This window comes from Poecilia reticulata, linkage group LG15 (genome assembly GCF_000633615.1).
Source record: "Poecilia reticulata strain Guanapo linkage group LG15, Guppy_female_1.0+MT, whole genome shotgun sequence".
Lineage (NCBI taxonomy): Eukaryota > Metazoa > Chordata > Actinopteri > Cyprinodontiformes > Poeciliidae > Poecilia > Poecilia reticulata.
In genome coordinates, this window is record NC_024345.1 from 20,390,518 (window position 1) to 20,410,717 (window position 20,200).

General features: G+C 38.0%; 2 protein-coding genes across 5 annotated transcripts in view; both read left to right on the plus strand.

Moving 5' to 3' along the window:
- Positions 1-256: 256 nt before the first annotated feature.
- On the plus strand, positions 257-8,197 carry tbxtb (T-box transcription factor Tb). Its single transcript, XM_008429939.2, has 8 exons — positions 257-554; positions 651-915; positions 3,124-3,258; positions 3,488-3,549; positions 3,634-3,695; positions 3,784-3,960; positions 4,773-4,905; positions 5,691-8,197. Exons 1-8 carry the CDS (start codon positions 349-351, stop codon positions 5,959-5,961), a joined length of 1,311 nt encoding a protein of 436 aa, XP_008428161.1. The 5' UTR covers positions 257-348; the 3' UTR covers positions 5,962-8,197.
- Positions 8,198-9,836: 1,639 nt separating this feature from the next.
- Positions 9,837-20,200, plus strand: part of pde10a (phosphodiesterase 10A) — an 82,033-nt gene continuing 71,669 nt past the window's right edge. For all 4 annotated transcript variants that reach the window (XM_017309050.1, XM_017309052.1, XM_017309051.1 and 1 more), the window contains exon 1: positions 9,837-11,902. In XM_017309050.1, coding sequence (XP_017164539.1) covers positions 11,827-11,902 — 76 coding nt within the window. In that variant the 5' untranslated portion in view covers positions 9,837-11,826. The remainder of the gene's footprint in view (positions 11,903-20,200) is intronic.

A 20,200-nucleotide genomic window follows, 5' to 3' on the forward strand; every position in this document is an offset into this window, starting at 1 on the left:
TAACCTCGGACCTTGTGCGGCTGAAGACTGGCCCTGGTCAGCCCTGCAGTGGCCTGGCTGCTGCAGGTGTGGCTTTGATCTAAGTGTCAATATTTACAGGTCGATGTAATAAAGCTTCATTCAAATCGCTGCCATCCTGTGGGCCCTGAATAATATGGCTGCTCTCAGCCAATCAGCGACAAGCCCGCAAAGATCAAAGGGGAGACGAGCCAACCACGTCTCCTCCAAACAGCCGTCCAGCCATGGAGCCGCTCATCCGAGTATATATTCAGAAGCAGAACAGCTTAGGTCTTTCAATATTTCCTCATAAAGTCGCAGCTATTGTCAAACCTGGAGCTGTTTGACCTGATGGCGACTGGCGCTGGTGAGTGTCCCAGCAAGGCCGCTCAGTACCGGGTGGACCACCTCCTCAGTGCGGTGGAGAGTGAGCTGCAGGCCGGCAGCGAGAAGGGAGACCCCACCGAGAGGGACCTGAAAGTGTCCCTGGATGAACGGGAGCTGTGGCAAAAATTTAAGGACCTCACAAACGAGATGATAGTTACAAAGAACGGCAGGTGAGCCTCAGATAGATAAATAGATAGATAGATAGAATAATGATAAATCGATAAATCGATCTATTCTACTGGTATTTATGTCGTTTTTCCTTTAAGGCGCATGTTCCCGGTTCTGAAAGTCAACGTCTCTGGACTGGACCCAAACGCCATGTATTCCGTCTTGCTGGACTTTGTGTCGGCGGACAACCACAGGTGGAAGTACGTGAACGGGGAGTGGGTGCCGGGAGGTAAACCGGAGCCCCAGACCCCCAGCTGCGTGTACATCCACCCAGACTCTCCAAACTTCGGGGCTCACTGGATGAAGGCTCCGGTCTCCTTCAGCAAAGTCAAACTCACCAACAAGCTCAACGGCGGAGGTCAGGTAAACGTGGAGCTGAAGCAAGCTGTTGCCAATTTATCAATTAAATCGATCTATCAATTTGCATATTGATTTTTGTTCTTGCCGTGCTTTCAAAATGTCCTGTTTTATTGATTTCCACTCGTGATTATGTTTTTTTTCCCCCCATGCAGTGAGGGCAAAAACACGTTGTTCACGACTTTGTAAAGTTTTTTTTTTTTTTTTGCTGTAAATAAAAAAATAAATCACACAATAAATGTTGACAATTTTGACCTGCTGGGCTCGGATGATCCATCCCTCCCAACAGAATTCAAAAGTGCAACTTTTTGTGAAAAAAGAAAACCAATATAGAAAGAGAAGGACTTTAAATGTTAAAACTTGACTTTGATGGCTTAAAGTTTTAAAAATGTTCAAATATTTGTTATGTAAGGTAAATAGTGGAAATAAAAATGGCATTCATAAAAAGAAACTGGACAAAAAGATACAAACATACATGATCATTTTTAATGGCAAACATTTTGTGTGCAATTTTCTTGGATGAAGCAATTTATTTACATTTTACTTTGCACAAAAAACAAAATATAATTAGAATCCAATCTGAAAAAAATAGTTGTTTTCTAACAACAAAGATATTTTTGAGTCGTTTTCCTGTTTTAACACACAAAATTGCCATTTTGTGTGTTAAAAAACTCATAAAGTCCATTATATGTCATGCCTGGTGAGAACTGAACTTTATAATGTCATTCATTAAAAATAGAAAGAAAGGAATACATTTCTATGATTATCTGGTGGATAAAGTTGAATACTTAAACCCTGTCCTATTTTTAAAATGTAATTTATTAAATTCTAACTGATATCCATATAATTGTACTCAGAACAATTTAATTACATAAAAACTTAATTTATTTGTAACTTTTGCATTTTATAAATAAGATCCTGCACAATTAACTGGTAATAAACAACAACGCAATTCAGAATGAATCAATCCAGAATGACATTTTTATTTCAAACCTTCAAACTCAGATCAATACACTTGACCAATAAAGGATGCAGTTTCACAGCTTCAGTCTTTAGTGCAGTTATAGTCTTAAATACGTCATAATTGTATAAATATGAATTTAAAAGAGGAGAAAGCAGGTTTCATTGATTTGCTACAATAATTTTTCTGTTTATTTATTAATTTGCTTGTTTGTTTATTTTTTGTTTCTTCCATTAAATCACTTGTGCTCTTTTTTACTTTAAAAAGAGACTTAAAACATCACTGAAATGTTAATAAAGCTGCCCACTGCTATCAAATCCTAGCAAGGTGGCATTAAAAGCTTTTCCTTCACAGTTTCTGCCAGGATGTTTTTATTCTACCTCAGGGTGAAGAAGCTCGGTTTCTTAGAAAGTTTGACCTTAGCATTAACAGGGTTCCTAAGCAAGCTAAAGCTGAATAAAAACTTAAATTATCTCACCAAAGCATACATTTTGTCACAACAACTTTTGATGCAGCTTGTAGTTTTAAAAAGCCCAGCTTGTCATCAAGTTTGACACAGACACTTATTAAAATTCGTAACTTTCACTAAGCTTGCTTGCTAGCAGGTTTGGTGTTAATATTAATGCTGTCGCTAAGCTAGTTAGAAACGCAGAAAACAGTCATGTATTCTTGCTGAATTTAGCTCACTTTGACTAAAGTGTTAGCAAGAAAGCTTCAGTTTAGCATTAGCGCTGTTGCTGTACTGGGTACAAACTTAAGTTCTTGCTTCAACACAAAAAATGTCTAAACCACAAAGTTTGAAAATAGATTTTGAGTTTTACTAATCTCAGCTTGGTAACGAGTTTAACTTTAGCAGTAGCTTAGCTTACCTGTAGCATTAGCACTGCGGCTAAGTTTGGCAATAATACAAATTAAACATTTTTGCCTGAAGACAGAAATCTTATGAGTTTTATGATCATTCTTACATTTTTTATTACATTAATTTGTACACAATACAATGTATGTAAGCAGCCCAATCATCTTATGCTGGTTTGGTAGGAAATTTAAGAAATTAAACAGTTTTAACATTATATTTACAAGTTGAAATGCTAGATTTAAAGTTTACCAATTATAATATTTGTCCTTAAAATTCACTTCTTTAGTGTACTCTCTCTTTTCCATTTTAAAATGCAAGAATAAAAAAAATGAAATACAAGAATAAATTATGATTTAATCAAAAGTAATTTCTATTTGCTTTGTTCACTTTTCTTAAGATTATGTTAAATTCTTTGCACAAATACGAGCCACGCATCCACATTGTTAGGGTCGGAGGCCCACGCAGGATGATCACCAGCCACTCCTTCCCAGAGACGCAGTTCATCGCAGTAACAGCATACCAAAATGAAGAGGTTTGTTTAAATACACGTTTTGGTTTAACCCCATATTTTTGAAGCAGTTTCTTGTATCTTGTTTTTTGCCTTTTTCTTTTTCCGTGGTGCCCTCCGGGCCACGGTGCCCTGGGCGGTCAGCCATATAACAAAAACTGTCACTGGAAGAAATCAGATCATGCTAGCAGTGTTTGCACAACACACTTTTAGTTTGTGCTTGTAAAGATCTTCGTGTGCACTTGAATTTCAGATAACAGCTCTAAAAATAAAGTACAACCCTTTTGCCAAGGCCTTTCTAGATGCAAAGGAAAGGTAAGAATGAGACTAAACTTAAATTTTTACCTGAATATTGACGTAAAGGCAAAATAATCAAACTACTCCCTCTTTTTTGTGCAGGAATGATCACAAAGACATGAGGGAAGAAGCTAATGAGAATCCCCAGTCTGGCTACTCCCAGTGTAATCTTTTCTTAAATTACATTTTTAACTTATACTTTTTGTTTTTTTATAGTGCTGATAATATGTGTCCTCTTCTCTGTGGAACCAGTGGGTAGTTGGTTTATTCACGGCACGGGAACCCTCTGCCCCCCCACCAGTCCACACAGCCAGTTTGGGAGTCCCATTGCCCTGTCGCCCTCCCACGGCTGTGAGCGTTACTCCAGCCTGAGGAGCCACCGCTCTGCGCCCTACAGCAGCCCGTACGCCCATCGGACCCACTCCCCCAGTGAGTCCCTCCTGCTTCCAGATGTACATAACCAGAAACTTTAACTAAATGTTTCTGAGCTGGGGAATCGTCCACACTCCTCCTAGCTTTGTGTGTTTGAAACAGCAGAGCTGTAAAGTGTTTGTCTTCAGACTAAGGTAATTATACTTAACTAAAACTAATAACATCCATCCATCCATCCATCCATCCATCCATCCATCCATCCATCCATCCATCCATCCATCCATCCATCCATCCATCCATCCATCCATCCATCCATTTTCTTACACCCTTGTCCCTTAGTGGGGTTGGGAGGGTTGCTGGTGCCCATCTCCAGCTAACGTTCCGGGCGAGAGGCAGGGTACACCCTGGACAGGTCATCAGTCTGTCACAGGGCAACACAGAGACAAACAACCATGCACACACACACTCACACCTAGGGACAATTTAGACAGACCAATTAACCTGACAGTCATGTTTTTGGACTTTGGGAGGAAACCAGAGTACCCGGAGAAAACCCATGCATGCACAGGGAGAACATGCAAACTCCATGCAGAAAGACGGGAATCGAACCCAGAACCTTTTTGCTGCAAGGCAACAACTTTACCAACTGCGCCACTAAAACTGAAATTGAGAAGACGTTTTTGTTAACTGAAATATATATAAGAAAAACCATAATCAATAAGGAAAAACTATTACAACTCTGCTTCAGAGAAGGCCTAACCAAGAATTAGCAATAACTCTCCTCATATTTGTAATATACAGAAAATATTCTTCCTTTATTTTCTGGAACAGGAAGCTGAAACTGTAGTTGGTTTTTTTTTCTGTTGCAGCTGGATATTCAGATAACTCATCATCCTGCTTGTCGATGCTCCCCAGCCACGATAACTGGTCCAGTCTGCAGATGCCGACCCACTCCAGCATGATGCCCATGACCCACAACTCCGCCTCTGCAGCCAACTCAAGGTCTGGCCTCCCATCTTTATTTCCTTATTTATACTTAGAAACATAAACCAGATAAGGAAAAAGGAAATGAATAAAAAGAAAAATATATGCAATGATGGTTACAAATGCCATAAGTGACAATATGTATGTACAAGCGGTGCAGCTTTAGTTAAAACTACAAAATAAAACACGAAGCTTAAAATTATTTTCATTTTAATCTTTAAAATACCAATATTTCCATATAACTTTATATTTTCTGATGTCAGATGATGTATTTTTAAATATTAAATGATGTTTCGATAAGCTACTCAATACTTGAGTTGCCAAACTTTTTTTTTACTCTTACTTAAGTAATATCTTGGATGGTTAATTTTTCTTTTAATTGAGTAAAACTGTGTTGAAGTGGTGCTATTCTTACTTGAATATAATCTTTGGGGACTCTACCCACTTCGGCTCAAGACAGTGTAATAATACATGGTGCAGCAACAACACTGTGGCTATGGATGGCAAGAGGAAGGCCACTTTTCGCCCTTAATCCGCAAAATGTATTGACTTAAACAGTAATATGAAATGTGCAATTTTATTAGAGATGAGGTAACAGCCTTATATAACAATATTTTTTCCAACAACGTATTTTCATTCAGAACATAAATAAATGAAATAACCTAACAAATAAAAAAAAGGGATCTGGACCATGAGATTTGATAATATATCAGAGTGAGAGAAAAAAACGATTGTATCTGTCGTGTTGCAATGTTTCATTTGATGCTGATACTGACACTGCTGCTGCGTGTTTGTGTCTCCAGTCAGTACACCAGCCTGTGGTCTGTGAGTAACTCCCCGCTGACTCCAGTGTCCCAGAACGGGGGGTTAAGCAGCTGCCTCGGCTCCCAGTTCCTCCGAGGATCGTCCAGTCACTATCCCAGTCTGCCTCACTCCGCCACAGCGCCCCCCTCTGTCTCTCCCATGTATGACGGCAGCTCCGCCACAGAGGTGCAGGACGTTGTCCAGTATGAAGCTTCACCCCACGGCCGGCTGCCCTCAGCTTGGACCCCCGTCACGCCTCCATCCCTTTGATTAGAGGGTCACTTAGGATTGATTGAGACCTTCTCTTGAGTAACCTCTTGTTACTTTAAGAAGGAATAAACTTTTTTAAACAAAGTGTGTGGAGTATTTCACGGTGTTATAAGAAGAACCAGCGGAGGTTTGAATCAGCTTCTAAACAAATCTCAGTTTATTACTAAAGAATAAAATGTTTTTGTTTTTTTTTAAATTAGTTGATCTGTTTGATCTGCTTATATTAAGCATAACTGCACAAAATTTAGAGCGGGGAATCATAAAGCTCAAATAATATGAATTAGAAATTAAGAATATTTATACTGTAAATGGGAAATCGTTTTAAGCTCTGTAAATAAATGTTTTCTTTGTTTTGTTTTGCTTTGTTTTTTTTTGTTGCCTTGTTAGAAGATGTGGCTTAATAATAGAACACACTTCTTTTGTTTGTTGTTTTTCTTTCTTCTCCTCTTTACATCAAAAATAGATTTGTGTTTAAGATGACAAAAATGTCTTTCTGGCTTTCTAATGTTTGAATCTGTGGGTCCATAATAGGAAGAATTCAGATTACATTTAATGTCATTTGTTTATAAATTAATCCCAACCAGGTATACGTTCCGCTTGTTCCCCACAAAATGGGGTACTATATATATATATATATATATATATATATATATATATAATTTGTTAAAACTGTCATTACATGTCCTCACAGTATAACATGAGACAAATCAGTGATAAAATATGAAGCTACTATGCCTGCACAAATTGCACACCGCTAGGCCGGAGGGGCGGGTCTTATGCAACGCTCGGCCAATCCCCCTTTCGCTCAGCTGGTTCTCCACATCATTAGCTTGCCATAAATGCTAATGCTAGCTAGCGTGGCTGGCGACGGATAAACAATGTTTCCGACATGGTAAGTTGTTTCTCCGCCGTTTGCTCACTGAACAACTCCTACACCAGCATAGACAGGACGAGTTTGAATGGAAGATAAATGAATAACAGAACAATAAACTTGTCTCTTTGCTCAGAAAAACAATAACTCACTTTTGGTTAACAAGCCAGCAAACAAATTGATTTTAATATCTGCCATCGGTTCCCAGACATTTCAGAAAAATAGAAGTAATTGTTTTATAATCATCGTCACCCTTATCATTCCCAACACAAATAACTTAAATATTTTATAAATCACACTTTATTAAGTTAAGGGGTCATGACTTCCATGGCTGCACAAAATATGTAACATGGGTAAGAAATGGCTGGAGGTGGATTGTTGCTTCTTTTTTTTCACCACTATGTGTGCAGAGATGATAATGGAAGTAAAAAAAAAATGTACGAGTGGGCATTAAGAGCATATCTTTAAACCAATATGATTGTCAACAGCATAAAACTAAAATACATCACTTAGCAATAGACTAACAGCAGATAAGGTTTATAGCATTTTGTTCATTAAGTGGAGATCCTGCAGTAAAAGTAAAAAAATGCTTATTTGTCATGTTCTTTAGGGATTTCTTAAATAAATAGCAAATAGGCACACAAGTCTGGGAAAAGTATATAAAGAAGTAAAAACAAAAAACACCAAAATGCTTAAATTCACCGTGCATAAATTTCCAACAGACAGTGTGGTGGCATAAATCATTATATGTGTAATTTGAATGTTTATTACCCTCTTATCTGAACAAACAAAATGCTCTACAGTCTGTCTGGCCTGAATGTAATTGCTCACTGTTGTTTCCTGTTACAGCTTTTAACCACCAGACAGTCATTCAGAGAGCAAGAGGGTATTTTAATGATAATGTTGGAAAAAAAAAGAAGTGTTGATCAAAATCCTGAAAAAACATGATTGATGTTGTCACTGTTCATATTTTTCTAAGTTTTATGAAGGATCATAATACAAAACTCTTTTTTTTTTTGTTTTACTGCAGAATGAAATCTCACTGATTTGATTTGTCCCCACAATATCTGATGTTGGTCAAGATGTTCCACTGGAAAATTGGGGAAATGTTTCTCAAAACTAGTGAGTTTTAAGGACTATATGAATGAGAAAAATAGTTCTAATTGAACAAAACAGGTTGGCCAGACAACATGTTTAATGTCACAGATGCTTTTTAGTTGAATTTGTAGCAAAATTTGTGTCTAAAGAGCAATCGGAAGCAAAGTGGTATTCTGTTGTGCTTGGTTTTGATCTTTACATGACCAGAGAGCAGGAAATCTTGACCCCGTGTGGTATGAACACTTTACTTACGGGAGGAAAACATTTCTGCACACCACAGGTGGTTGTTGGTGCTGAATTTGTTATCTGACTCTCGGCTTAGGACTCGGGGTCATTTCTGTGTTTTTTTAAATATCCTACATCATCTCACCATCTCAAGTTTACATATTCATACAAAAACTGTCACTGGAGAGAGGAAATTTAAGTTTCGATTTGGCTTAAAAGTGTTTGGAAAATTTTATTTGTTTTAAATGATGCATATTTACTCCAGAAAAGGTTAGGGTTAACCTCAAGAATTACCGCAATTTCATTCTGAGTGACCGTAAGGAGATACTGACAACTCGTAACAAAAAAACAAGCTATCCTCTTTACTATTACTAATTTCAACTGAGTTATGACAATTTACAGGACTGAAGTATGTGCTGTTCATAGATTTTGGTGCTGGATACCATCACACATCTTCAGAGGTAAGTTGGAGTTCATGCCTCATGGCTACATTGGCACCAAAACATCAGGGGGTCATAATGTTATGTCTGATCAAATAAGAATATGCCACCTTTAAGATTTCATAAATTTTTGTTCATTTCTGTCCTTGCTTTCCTTCTTCAGATAACATTTTGTCCCTCTGTCAACAGATAAAACTCAGCATCGCTGATGTCTGCAGCGGGTTTTACCGTTTGAGGAAAAGCACAAATGTGCTGCAACTGAAAGCTTGACAGAGCATGAAAAGAAGCTTTATGTCTGAAGTGCTCCAAGGCTGTCCGAGAGGCACAAGAACCCATTCAGCCCGGGGGATCAAGGTCAGCGATGGGACATTATGACATCCTCCCCCGCATTCAGGCAGTCCCCAGAGAACAGAGCATAAATCCAATCACCCACATTATTCACTGGAGTCTTTATAGACTCCACTCTGTTCCAGTAAATCCAGTAACATTGGTTACTCTTGGTGGACATTAATAGTACCTGGTTGGACCCTCTTGTGTTGATTTGTTGTGACATACATTCAACAAACTGCATCAAATAATTTTTCTTTGTATAGACAAGATTGCTTCACAAAAATTATGCAGATTTTTTCTTTTTTTTTTGACTGAACGTCCAAGACAAACATCTGCAAAAACACAAAATATTACCAAGTATAACTTCAAATATCTTAGTACACTTGAGATAAAATGAAACTAACTTACAAGAAACTTTTTAGCAAGACTTAGGAGCTTATTTCAAGTAAATAATTCCTTAACATTGATTTAAAAAAATGCTTGTTCCTTTGGTAGATTATTTCATTTATAACATGGGGAAATGTCTTTTTATAAGTGAAATAATCTGCCAATAGAACAATCAGTTCTTCCATCAATATTAAGAAATTATTAAGTTAAAACAAACTCTTATATTTTGCTCATAAGTTGCTTGTAAATTAGTTTTCTCTTATTTCAAGTATGCTAAGACATTTGCACGAGAAACTAGGTCAAAATTACTTCGCAAGATTTTGCAGCGCCAACCACATCTTGTCTGATTGCGGCATCATCTAACCAGTCAAGAAGTTAATGCTTCAGAGCAACTCGATTTTCCAAATGACTAAGAATACTGCCAAATTATTTACACACACTGCCCATCACAAAGCACTGATATATCACTCATATAGAAAGGTGTTCTGTCAGGAGGAATGAGCCAAAATTCCAGCAAACATCTATGTGAATCTGGTGGAAGCAAAAGATACAGATTAGAAAATAATCAATAACAAGTAAAATACATCTAAAATAAAATCTCATTGTTTCAACACACTGTGTTTTTGTACAGTGTGTGTGCAAATATCTGGTTTCAACGGTGGAGCGAGACAAAGTGAATAACGTATGGCGTTCCTGATTACTTTTTACACTCATCCTATTACCATGTTGTCTTGGTGCATTATTGAAAATGATTATTTCAGTAGGTTCTTTCTGAAATTATGGCCATTGCTTTTATAGCCAAAGGAAACATTATCATCATTAGATTGAGGAAATAACTCGACCTTTCTGTTGGAGCCAATTATGTATCTCATGTCTTTATCCTGTATTCAAAGCGAGGAGGGAAAATAGAGAGATTCATCAAAAAAAATCTATAAAAGCTAGGAAGGCAGGGTATTTCACTAAGCCTAATAATCCCATTATGATCCCAAAGAGAGAAAAAAAGCTCTCAGTCAAAGCACGGCGCATTGACGCAAGCATTTCTTGACGTCAGCAGCTGCAGTGAATGAGGGATGGGAGGAGGGTAGAGTTAGGGGGGGGAGGAGGACAGAAAGGCGTGTTTACCTTCCCTTCAGAAAATACCAGCGTCAAATGCATGAATGCAACTGCAAGAAAGCAACGAAAAACATTCACCTTGACGTCCAGACGTGCACATTTTAGGGAAACAGTGTAGGTGCTGCAGCTTCGGAAATCTAAACCAGCTGTAGTAAATGGAAAAACGATCCTCTGACCGGGGGATGCTCATAAATAAATCAGCAGCAGAGAGAATGAAAGAGAGGCTTCAGGCACCCATCTGTGTCCCCCTGACAGCAAATGTAACGTGTCAAAGAAATAATCTGAGGAGCTATGTAGAGTTTTACTCTGAAAAGGGGAATGTTTCTTCAAAACAGACTAGAGAGATGAGTGGAGCGAAAGGGAAGGAAAACTGACAATTTGTAAGAGCCATATACTGGTGGCGTCACTGGCTCTTTTCTGGAGTCTTGCTGCATTTATTCAAAGCTTATTCTCAAGTTGCAATGTGGCTCAAGTGAAAACAAACCTGACTTGCGCTCACAACACAATGCTGCCTGTTTGTTCCCTTTTATGTTGCTCTGACACTCGGATCAGGCTGGTTCCGGGAGTCACAGACGAACCGGCTCTTTCCCCACTTTCACAGACGTTGCGTATTTACCTGCTGCTCGCCTGGGAAGAGGTGGAAAAACTCCTCACATGGTTTGGTGTACGCTAAGAAGGAAGACTGCAACCAGATAATCTACGTTTACACTGGCCTCTTTTCTTACTGAAAAATGCCCAAGAGTTCCCGTGCGTCATTCCTGATTAGACTTGGAGTCTGACGTCGCCAGCGCAGCATTCAAGAAGAAAATACCTCACAGAAATGTTAAAGTCCAACATCTTTTTTTAATCACATCCGGAGTGACGGAAGTCTTTTTTTTTCCTTTTCTCTCTCTCTCTCCCTCTTTTTTTAATAGACACGGATCAACAAGTTGCCGTCAGTGCGTAATTTCCATCTGACCAGAGTCCAAGCATAATCCGAGAGCGACACACGTGATCCACAAAATCTCTTCGGTTGCAATTTTTCCCCATCTCATCTGACTAGAAGAAGACGAAAGGGGGGCGGGGGGGGAATAAGCCGTGGACAATCCTGTGAAATCATCTTGTCCGATTATTAGTGAATAGCTGCAAGAGCTGATCGGCTCCATGCCTTACCGCGTCTCCAGATGCCCGCTTGGCCGGTGCTCGGCAACTTTGCGCGCCGAAAGAGGCTCACAGCAGAGACGGGATCTGAATGAATGCGGCTGAAATCTCCTCTCATCTCTTATCACGCTTCCTCAAGACTGTTGAATGTGTTTTATATCCCGCCGGTTGAACGTCTCTCGCGCTATCAGTAGCTGTACGGGTAGATAAACACAAGACTCGGCGGCGCATCGGTCCATCACTGGAACAGGCAAGCGGCAGATGTCGAAGAAACGGAAAAGTCCTGATGACCAGGGCATCCAGGAATCCCCCCCGGCACGGAGCAGCGAGCAGCAAGGTAAGAGAGACGGCTGTTTAAAAGTTGAACTGTTGGGAGAGCGCATGTGTATGAATGGTTTGCATTTCTTAACACCTGAGCGAGTTAGAGCCAGTATTGCAGACCATCACAAAGTAGCACGTAATTGTGGAGTAAAAATTATACATCATTTTCCAAAAAAGTTTTTTGCAAATGAATCTGAAAAGTGTGGCATGCATTGATTTTTATCCCCCTCTAGCTCTGATGTATGCTAATTGCATTCAGAAGAATGTAGTTTATACACAAATAAAAATGTGTATCCCATTTTGCTATTCAACAGATTATTTGAACTCAACACACAATCTGTAGCATTTAATGTGCAAATTACCTGAATTTGGCACGATTCTGCCAAAGGACTTGCATTAAGTTTCTGTTTTAGATACACATCAACAGGCATTAGTGTTATACATCAGCCACTTAGGTTTGTGTTTTGTGATTTGAGGTCAATTTGAGACAATAAAGGGGTTAAATACATCTTTATCAAGATAATTACTGAACAAATACAGTCATGACTAGAAAGGAACCTAGCAGATAAGTGTATGGAGAAGTTTCACTATTAAATTTCATTCTGAGTACCGTATTCATCTCCAAGAATCAATCCATGGCACAGAGGAGTAACTGACTCAGAGTCAGCCACACCCACCCAGCAAACTTGTGGGAGAAGGTTTTCAGGTCAGACAAGACAAAAATGTACCTTTTTGGTCTTCAAGACCGAGGAAAAAAGCAAACGCTCTATTTCCGCCTGAACACACCATCGACATGGGTAAACATGGGGCTGGCACAATTATGCTTTGGCGTTTTTTTTTCAATAGGAAGAGGTGAGCTTGTCACAGCTGATTAAGATGCATGGAGATAAATCAGGGCAAATGTTAATCTACACAAAGGTTTACCTCCTAAAGGAACAACCCAAACTCTTAAAGACAGGAGTTGCCACCCCTGGTTTAGATCTGAACATATTCATGGATTAAAATGGTCCAGTCAAAGTCCAGACCTAAATTCTCCATCCAATCTGACCGAACTTGATCTATCGGCAAATGGGCAAAAAAATAAATAAAAATAGTTTCTAGATGTTCAAACTGGAGCTAGTTTATGAAAACATTAATTCAGGGTGGATGATTACAGAAGCATGACGCATTTTTTTTTAGTTTATTATTAACATTTTATTAAATACACTTTCATTTCTAGTTGTTGTGTGATAAATTGTGAAAAGATGAATTGAGAAATTAAAACGGAAAAAATAACGGAGGTTGCCAGCTTGATGTTTTATAGGTTTAGATGAATACAGTACATACAGGATGTAGTCATTTGATCAATTTACAGATAATCCAACACTAATCATGTTGATTAAGTAATCCAGTGTCTCCAAAATGTCTTGTATAAACCCGTGCAGTCGGAGTGTGTTCATTATAGGAGTGACGGATACGTTGAAGTGGTACCAGCATCTTTATTTCTGGGAAAATAATTTTTGATGCAGAGGATTACGTTTTTTAATCCCCTCTTAGTCGCCGTGGGGTCACAATTGTGAGACAATAGATTTAGATTTTAGCTACAGAATAAAGCAGAAATCCTCAGTATGACAGCAGAGTTAAAGAGGAAGATGGAGGTCGGCTCGGTTTGCTCTTCATTCTGTGGGAGAAAAATATGTTGAAGTGGAAAACTGGTTTTAAATTAGAGATTGCGTTTGTCAAGGTGGGATTCACGTTACAAACCATCTAATGGAGTTACATTCGGAGTCCTGATGAATACTTTTGATGGTTTGATTAAAACCACCAAATTTGGATGTTTCAAACCAAATATGGTATTTTCTTCTTCTTTGGATAGTTTTTCTACTGCATTTATTTTGCCTTGGAGCAGATGTAGGAACTGAAAACTATTCTGGAAAAAACACTAAATCTTACCAAGAATTTTTGCCTACTTTTTATTGCAAATATCTTAGTACACTTAAAATAAGACAAAACTAACTAACAAGATACAAAAGCTTGTTTTAAGTAAACAATTCCTCAACATTGATTTAAAAAAGTACTAGTTTCTCTGACAGATTATTTCACATATGACAAAAAAAATTTCCGCGTCATAAGTGAATGTCATTGTCACTCCACTTTGTGCTCAGTTGGTTTGAAATATAGATATGAAGTTGTTTTTTAATTAAAATTATTATTAAAAAATAACATGTAGCTCATTCTCATGCATAATGCATAATTATGACATAATTAGTCTATATAAATGAACAAAACATAATGGGATTAAAACCACCACAATCAGACGAAGCCATGTCAGTTGTTGCTGCTATGGCTTTAATTGGCCACCAGATGTCACTGTTTTCTGTTAAACTGAAAACTTTGAAGCTTTTTCAGAGCTTCGCCAGGCTTCATCTGTAGTAGTGCTAAAGGACAGGTTGCCTCTCCTCTTTTTTCAACAATCAAGTCCTGATAGAAAATAAAATCAACATTTCCTTTAAGGTTGTTAGGAAAGGGAAGCAGAAAGTGCTCTAAAACTTCCCGTTGACTTGATGAAACACAGCGGAGCATCACCGTTAGCTGCTTAATAGGATCAAAGTGTAATAATTTTTCATTTTCAATCTGCATCTTTACATAAATCTCAGCAGTTGGAGAGGCCATATTGGTTAAGAGGCATTTCAAAATCACCTTTAAAAAAGGGAGTTGTGTATGAAGTGTGCAGGAAAAACTGCCTGGCTACAGTTTCATTAAGTGATAAAGACATCAGGTTTGTTTCCCATCACTAAATATGTCTGTGTGCTGCAGCTTTCTTAGAGTGTAATCACTGATGGTTTGGTTAATGTAGCCACTGCAGATGATCCAATAAAGTCATTTAGTCTTGGGTACATTTAAGACCAACAGATGCAGAATTAAAGCTGCGATATGTAACTTTTATTTTAAAAAAATATGTTCAGTGATGTCAAATCTAAGAGTAGAGGTTTAGCAGAAGATTGTTTATATTTAAGTTTGACAAAGAGAAACTGTGCCATCCCTGATTTCTTATCATCAATGGAGTCCGGTGAGGTCTTTAAAAGGGAACAGTAAGTTGGGCATGAAAAGATCTAAAAAACAGCAAAGAGGCCAAATAAGTTCTCACCAGGTCATCACAGAAAATAAACTAGAAAGTACACAGAAGCTGCTGAGGAAAAGTCAAAAGAAAAAACAGAAACGTGCAAGTCAGAAATTAGAATTAAAATGAGTGCATGTGTCATTAATCGGAGTGTTATATTGATGTTCTATCTTACTGTTTCAAGCGCTTATTTTGTATACAGGAAACTTTAAAAAATTAGACAAATCAGTAAATTAACATAAATTGTAGTTTCATAAACAAAAGGTTAATGATTAGAGGCTGAACGTGGTAAAGTTTGTAGTCTTGATTTTGGATCAAATTTAAATTTCAATGCAAGAATCAACTCTGCAGTACAAGTATTCATTTCTAACAAACGTAGCAGAGCTTTTCTTTATGATCTGATGTTCTATGTACGTCGTTACCAACTTAGACAGATGCCATTCTGGACTTTGCAGACGTTCTGGTCGGTTTTGCCTTCGGTTTGCGGTGAAGATGCGACCTGCTTCCTCGGCTCTGTGTTTTGCTGCTGGGCTCTGTGCCCAAATCAGAGTTTCCCTTGGCTTACACAGGAGAGAGCAAGGAGCTTCCTTCTCCCACTGTGAGGGGCATCTGTGACTCCTCAGCGGGTAAACACCCACTGAACCTCTCCCACTCAAATGCTTGGCCTCTTCTGTGCTTTTATGTGTGATTGGGTCACTGCGGTTTACTGAAAGAAGCACAGTCATATAGCAATTTCAGATTTTAAATCGAATTTAAATGTGGCATCATGCAAATGCTTGGAGAATATGTGTGAGAAAACCAAAAATACACCATCACACAACAAACATGTTAAATAAATTTAAATAGCAGTATCCTGAAGAAAAAATTGGATTTGCTCAAGCTTAATAAAAAAAACAAAAAACTTTGTGGACATTGCAAATGCAAGTGTGTTCATAATTGTGAAAATGTTTGAATCATTTAACTCAAAAAGTGAAACTAATATGTTTCATACATTAATTTTGAGCATATATTTCTGTTAATGTTGATAAATTCATAATTACAGCGCGTAGCTACCGAAATACATTTATCTATCACATTTTTCCTTCCACTGAACTTTCCTCAACAGTAAAATCTGTGAATTTTGAGTTTTTAATCAGTTATTGAAATAAATGACACCCTGATACTTTTCTAATTTACTGAGGGAACCTCTATACCTGCATCTAAAATGAAGCCAGCCGCTGTGTTGCCGTTGCTGCTTTATTCACTAGAACATCTGAACACTCAAGCTCGTATTTTCTCATGACGATGGTTTTTGTTTGCTCAGATATCCAGGAGAGGTGTAGAGGCCGGGGCATTCAGATTCATATCAGGACAACAAAGCGTTTTTGTCTCTCCTCTTACTGTGCAGCGTGAACCTGTCAATTACAGGGCCACCCTTGGGTGCCAACTGCGTCCCCCTACCCCTTATGCATTAATAATCATCACAGCTGTGCAAATGACCTGCTCTCCAAGCTGAGCCGAAGGTTTAACAAATCAGAATAATTTTAAACGCGCGTCCTTTATTTATTTCTAAAACTATTTAGTGTGTAAAACGGGTAATAGATTCAAAAATGTTGTTTGATATTTAGTTAATTTCTTGCATAAATTGTACGGATTATTGTCTGTTTCAGCATATTGTAGTTTTTCAAACAATGAAACCAAAAGATTTACCTGTGTAGGTGAAACAGAATAATATTTTGTCTCATATTTGTTAAGTACTCAGAGATAGTTGAGAAATAGTTGCCTTATATGATGTTCCATAAATTTCAAAATGGTTGCTGTTAACAGAAAAAAAAAATTGTTGTTTCTGTTAAAATAATCAGAGTTCAGTGCAGATCCAAGAATTAAGTTGAACCTGGAAGAAGCATTTTCTTTCCTGTTATGTTATATTTAGTATCTTCTCTGTGTTATTGACAGCTTTTTTTCTTCATTGCATGTCCTCCCACAGACAGACACTAGGTGGTGCTAAAGTATAAAGATGAAGCATCTCGGAGCTGCGGCTAGCATCAAAGCACAGCAGGACATTCACGATTTATGGTTGTTATATTGTTTTAATTAACAGCTTTATTTCTAATCTTGGTAACAAATGTGGAAAGTCTCCCACAATGTGACAGATTTATATGTGCCCTAATTTTAAATGAAGCTTTATTATCCGAGTTTTTATGAATCAATAAAAGGCAGATAAAAAGTTTTATTGATTTGCTGACAAAAGTGTTGACCCATAATGTTGAGTTTGTTTCTTCTCATTTTGACTCTATTAATAAGCAAGCACAAAGTTGCAGCAATTAAAGCCAGAGCTATAAAAGTGTTGTTGCAGCTTATCAAAGGAGTTCAGGTTGAGGCAGGGGCAAGTGACGAGGCTGGTCAGTGTGTGTGTGTGTGTGTGTGTGGTAGGCTTAAGATCATGAATGGACTGTGTCCATGTGTTATCAGTAAACAGGCAGACCTGGCGTCTGGCTGCTCAGCCACCTCAGCCTGTGCTTATGTGTGCTGTGCAGAGAAATCGACGGGCCTCTACGTCAGCACCCATATTTCTCACTTATGATTCATACGGACTTTGTTTGGTTTCGGACGAGGGTTGCAGGAAACCAGCTGCTTCTCACACCAGCGGCTGCAAAACTAATTCTTTTTTCTTTTTTCCTCTTTTGTTTTACAATAATTTTTGAAGCCAAAATGAATGTATTATTTTATGAAGGCATTCAAAGTTCTGTATTTTAAAACAGAACTTTGACATGCAGAAATTGTCTTGACATTTCAAGACAATTTCTGCAGCGTCTTGCAGAAATTGTCTTGTCTTGAGCTTTGTCCCATTTGCAACCACAAAATTGCAACCACAAATTACAATATATGAATTTTTTTTTTTTGTTAGACCTTTGAAAAGTAGTATAAAGTTAAAGAAAAATGATGAATCATTTTCAAAATATTTTACAAAAAAACATTGAAATGTGTGGCATGATTTTGTATTCAGCCCTTTTTACTTTCGGCCATGTTGAAGAAAAGTGAAGTGGCAGCATGATGCTGCCACCACCATGTTTGTGGTTTTTTTGGTGGGTTCAGTGCTCTGACAAGCCTGGCACTTTGCATGTAGCAAAACAGTTTAGTATTAGTTCCCTCTGAGCAGAGATAAATTAACATACGTTTGTTTGCTGTGCCCCTCTGCAAACAGAAATAATTCAAACTTCTTGATGTTGTTTAATCAATACCAGATTTGTGCATGAGTATAGTTGAAGTATTGGCAGATTCTAATACCTGAGCTGTGAATCTGTGCAGCTCCTCCACAGTTCCTTCAGATAAAAGTTTAGTTTGTTGGTTCTACAGGATTTTAAGTAGGAATCTCACTTTAAGAATAACTGAACACATCAGCACAGCACACTTTTGAGATTGTTGTGACAATATATGTTTTTAAATCTAGTACTGTTTTAATCTGAAAACACAATGAAGTCTGATCAAGTTTCAGGAGCATTAATATATTACAAGAAAATGTGCTCTCCTATATATAACAATTTATTTAACTAGTAAACCTATTCAGCCAGCAAGATATATACTGTATATATTTAAAATAAAATCAGTATTTTAATCTTTTTGCTTCAAAAAAGCACCACTGCTACAAAAATACTAATAATTATTAATGTATTAACATATTAGTTATAACATTATTCATTATTACTAAGAATTATTATATTTTACTATTATTGCTGCAGCAATAATAGTAATAATTATAATATTAACAGGAATAATTTTGTACATGTACCTCAGCGTGCTCACATTTTCTTTCTAAAACACAAAAATACACACCAATCATGTGCATCAGTAATGGTCCCAGCATGTGTTTAGCAGAAGGTCTGCTTCAGGCCAAGTCATGGTTAGCACGTCAGTGATCGTGTGTGTGTGTGTGTGTTCAGCAAGCAAAGCGACTGCATCATATAGCACTGAAGGAGAATGGATGCCTCTTCAAAGCCAACACTAACTCAGTATTACATGTGTGTGCATGTGTCTGTGTGTGTGTCTGCGTGCGTGTGTGTGTGTGTGTGTGTGTGTGCAAGGTAGAGAGCAGAGTAACGGTTTGATGAGGAGCGGATGAGGTCACGGCTCATGTCTCCTGCTTGCGTCATCAGCTGCACGATGTGTTTCCTGCGAGTGGAGCTGCAGCTGATTCTCTTTTGTTAACGCCACAAAAAAAAAAAAAAAAAAAGCAAAGTGAAACACGCTTTAAACCCACGTTTTGTTCGAGATCAACAACAGATCCTTTTTGGTGAAACACATTCTGAGCACATTAGAGGAAGCAAATTTGACTTCCCTATTTTCCTCTTATTTATTTTTTTGCAGCTTAAGATTTACACAGTGAGGCATTTTTGCTTGACTTCATGACATCGGCAAAGCGAATGAATTTGTTTTGTTTTGTTTTTTTCTTTCTTTCTTTCTCCCCTTCCCACACGGAGCTCTGACCACATGCTCATCATCATCATCTCATCATCCTCTAGAATTACAGATGTAATAATCTGGGTCAGCACCGGTGCCAACAGAAACACAAACTGCTAATCTAAAAACCCAGAATTTACATCTGTGACGGATGTGTGGCGAGACGCACGTCAAAGACAGAAAAAAATGAAAGCAGGGTGGGGTTTTTATGTAGCTATGCCGCTGTCTCTTTCCTCCCTCCTATTTTTCTTTTTTTGTTTTTTTTGTTGTAGAAATTACATTTTTGGTCAAATTTAATTTGATTATTTCCATTTGAGACACCTCCCACAAAACACATTGTATTGTATAACACTAGTGTCACATCCACTGTTGCACTGGAGTCTTTGCTGCTTTTTTAAAACATGAAACAATAATCCTACATTGTTATTAGCTGCTTTATAAATTAACAATGCGTTGCTTTATAAAGACTCATGTAATTCAGGGTGTGTGGAGCTAATTCTCATCAATTTCCCCAGACAAACTCCGGCTAAAATCTTCCACAGAGATTTTTACCGGCAGGCTGATTTCAGTGCAGGAGAGCCGTGCAGAACATGTGTGTAATGCGCATAAATTACATTTTACTGTGCATGCATGTGTCACAGACGCTCAGGCAGACATAATTTGCGCCAGCGCTGTGATGTGGAGGACATGAGGCCCGAGCGGGTTCCTGTGAGTGGCAGTAACAGCATCTCCTTGCTCGAGCCTGCCCTATCTCTGACTTCATTGGCTACGGCTCTG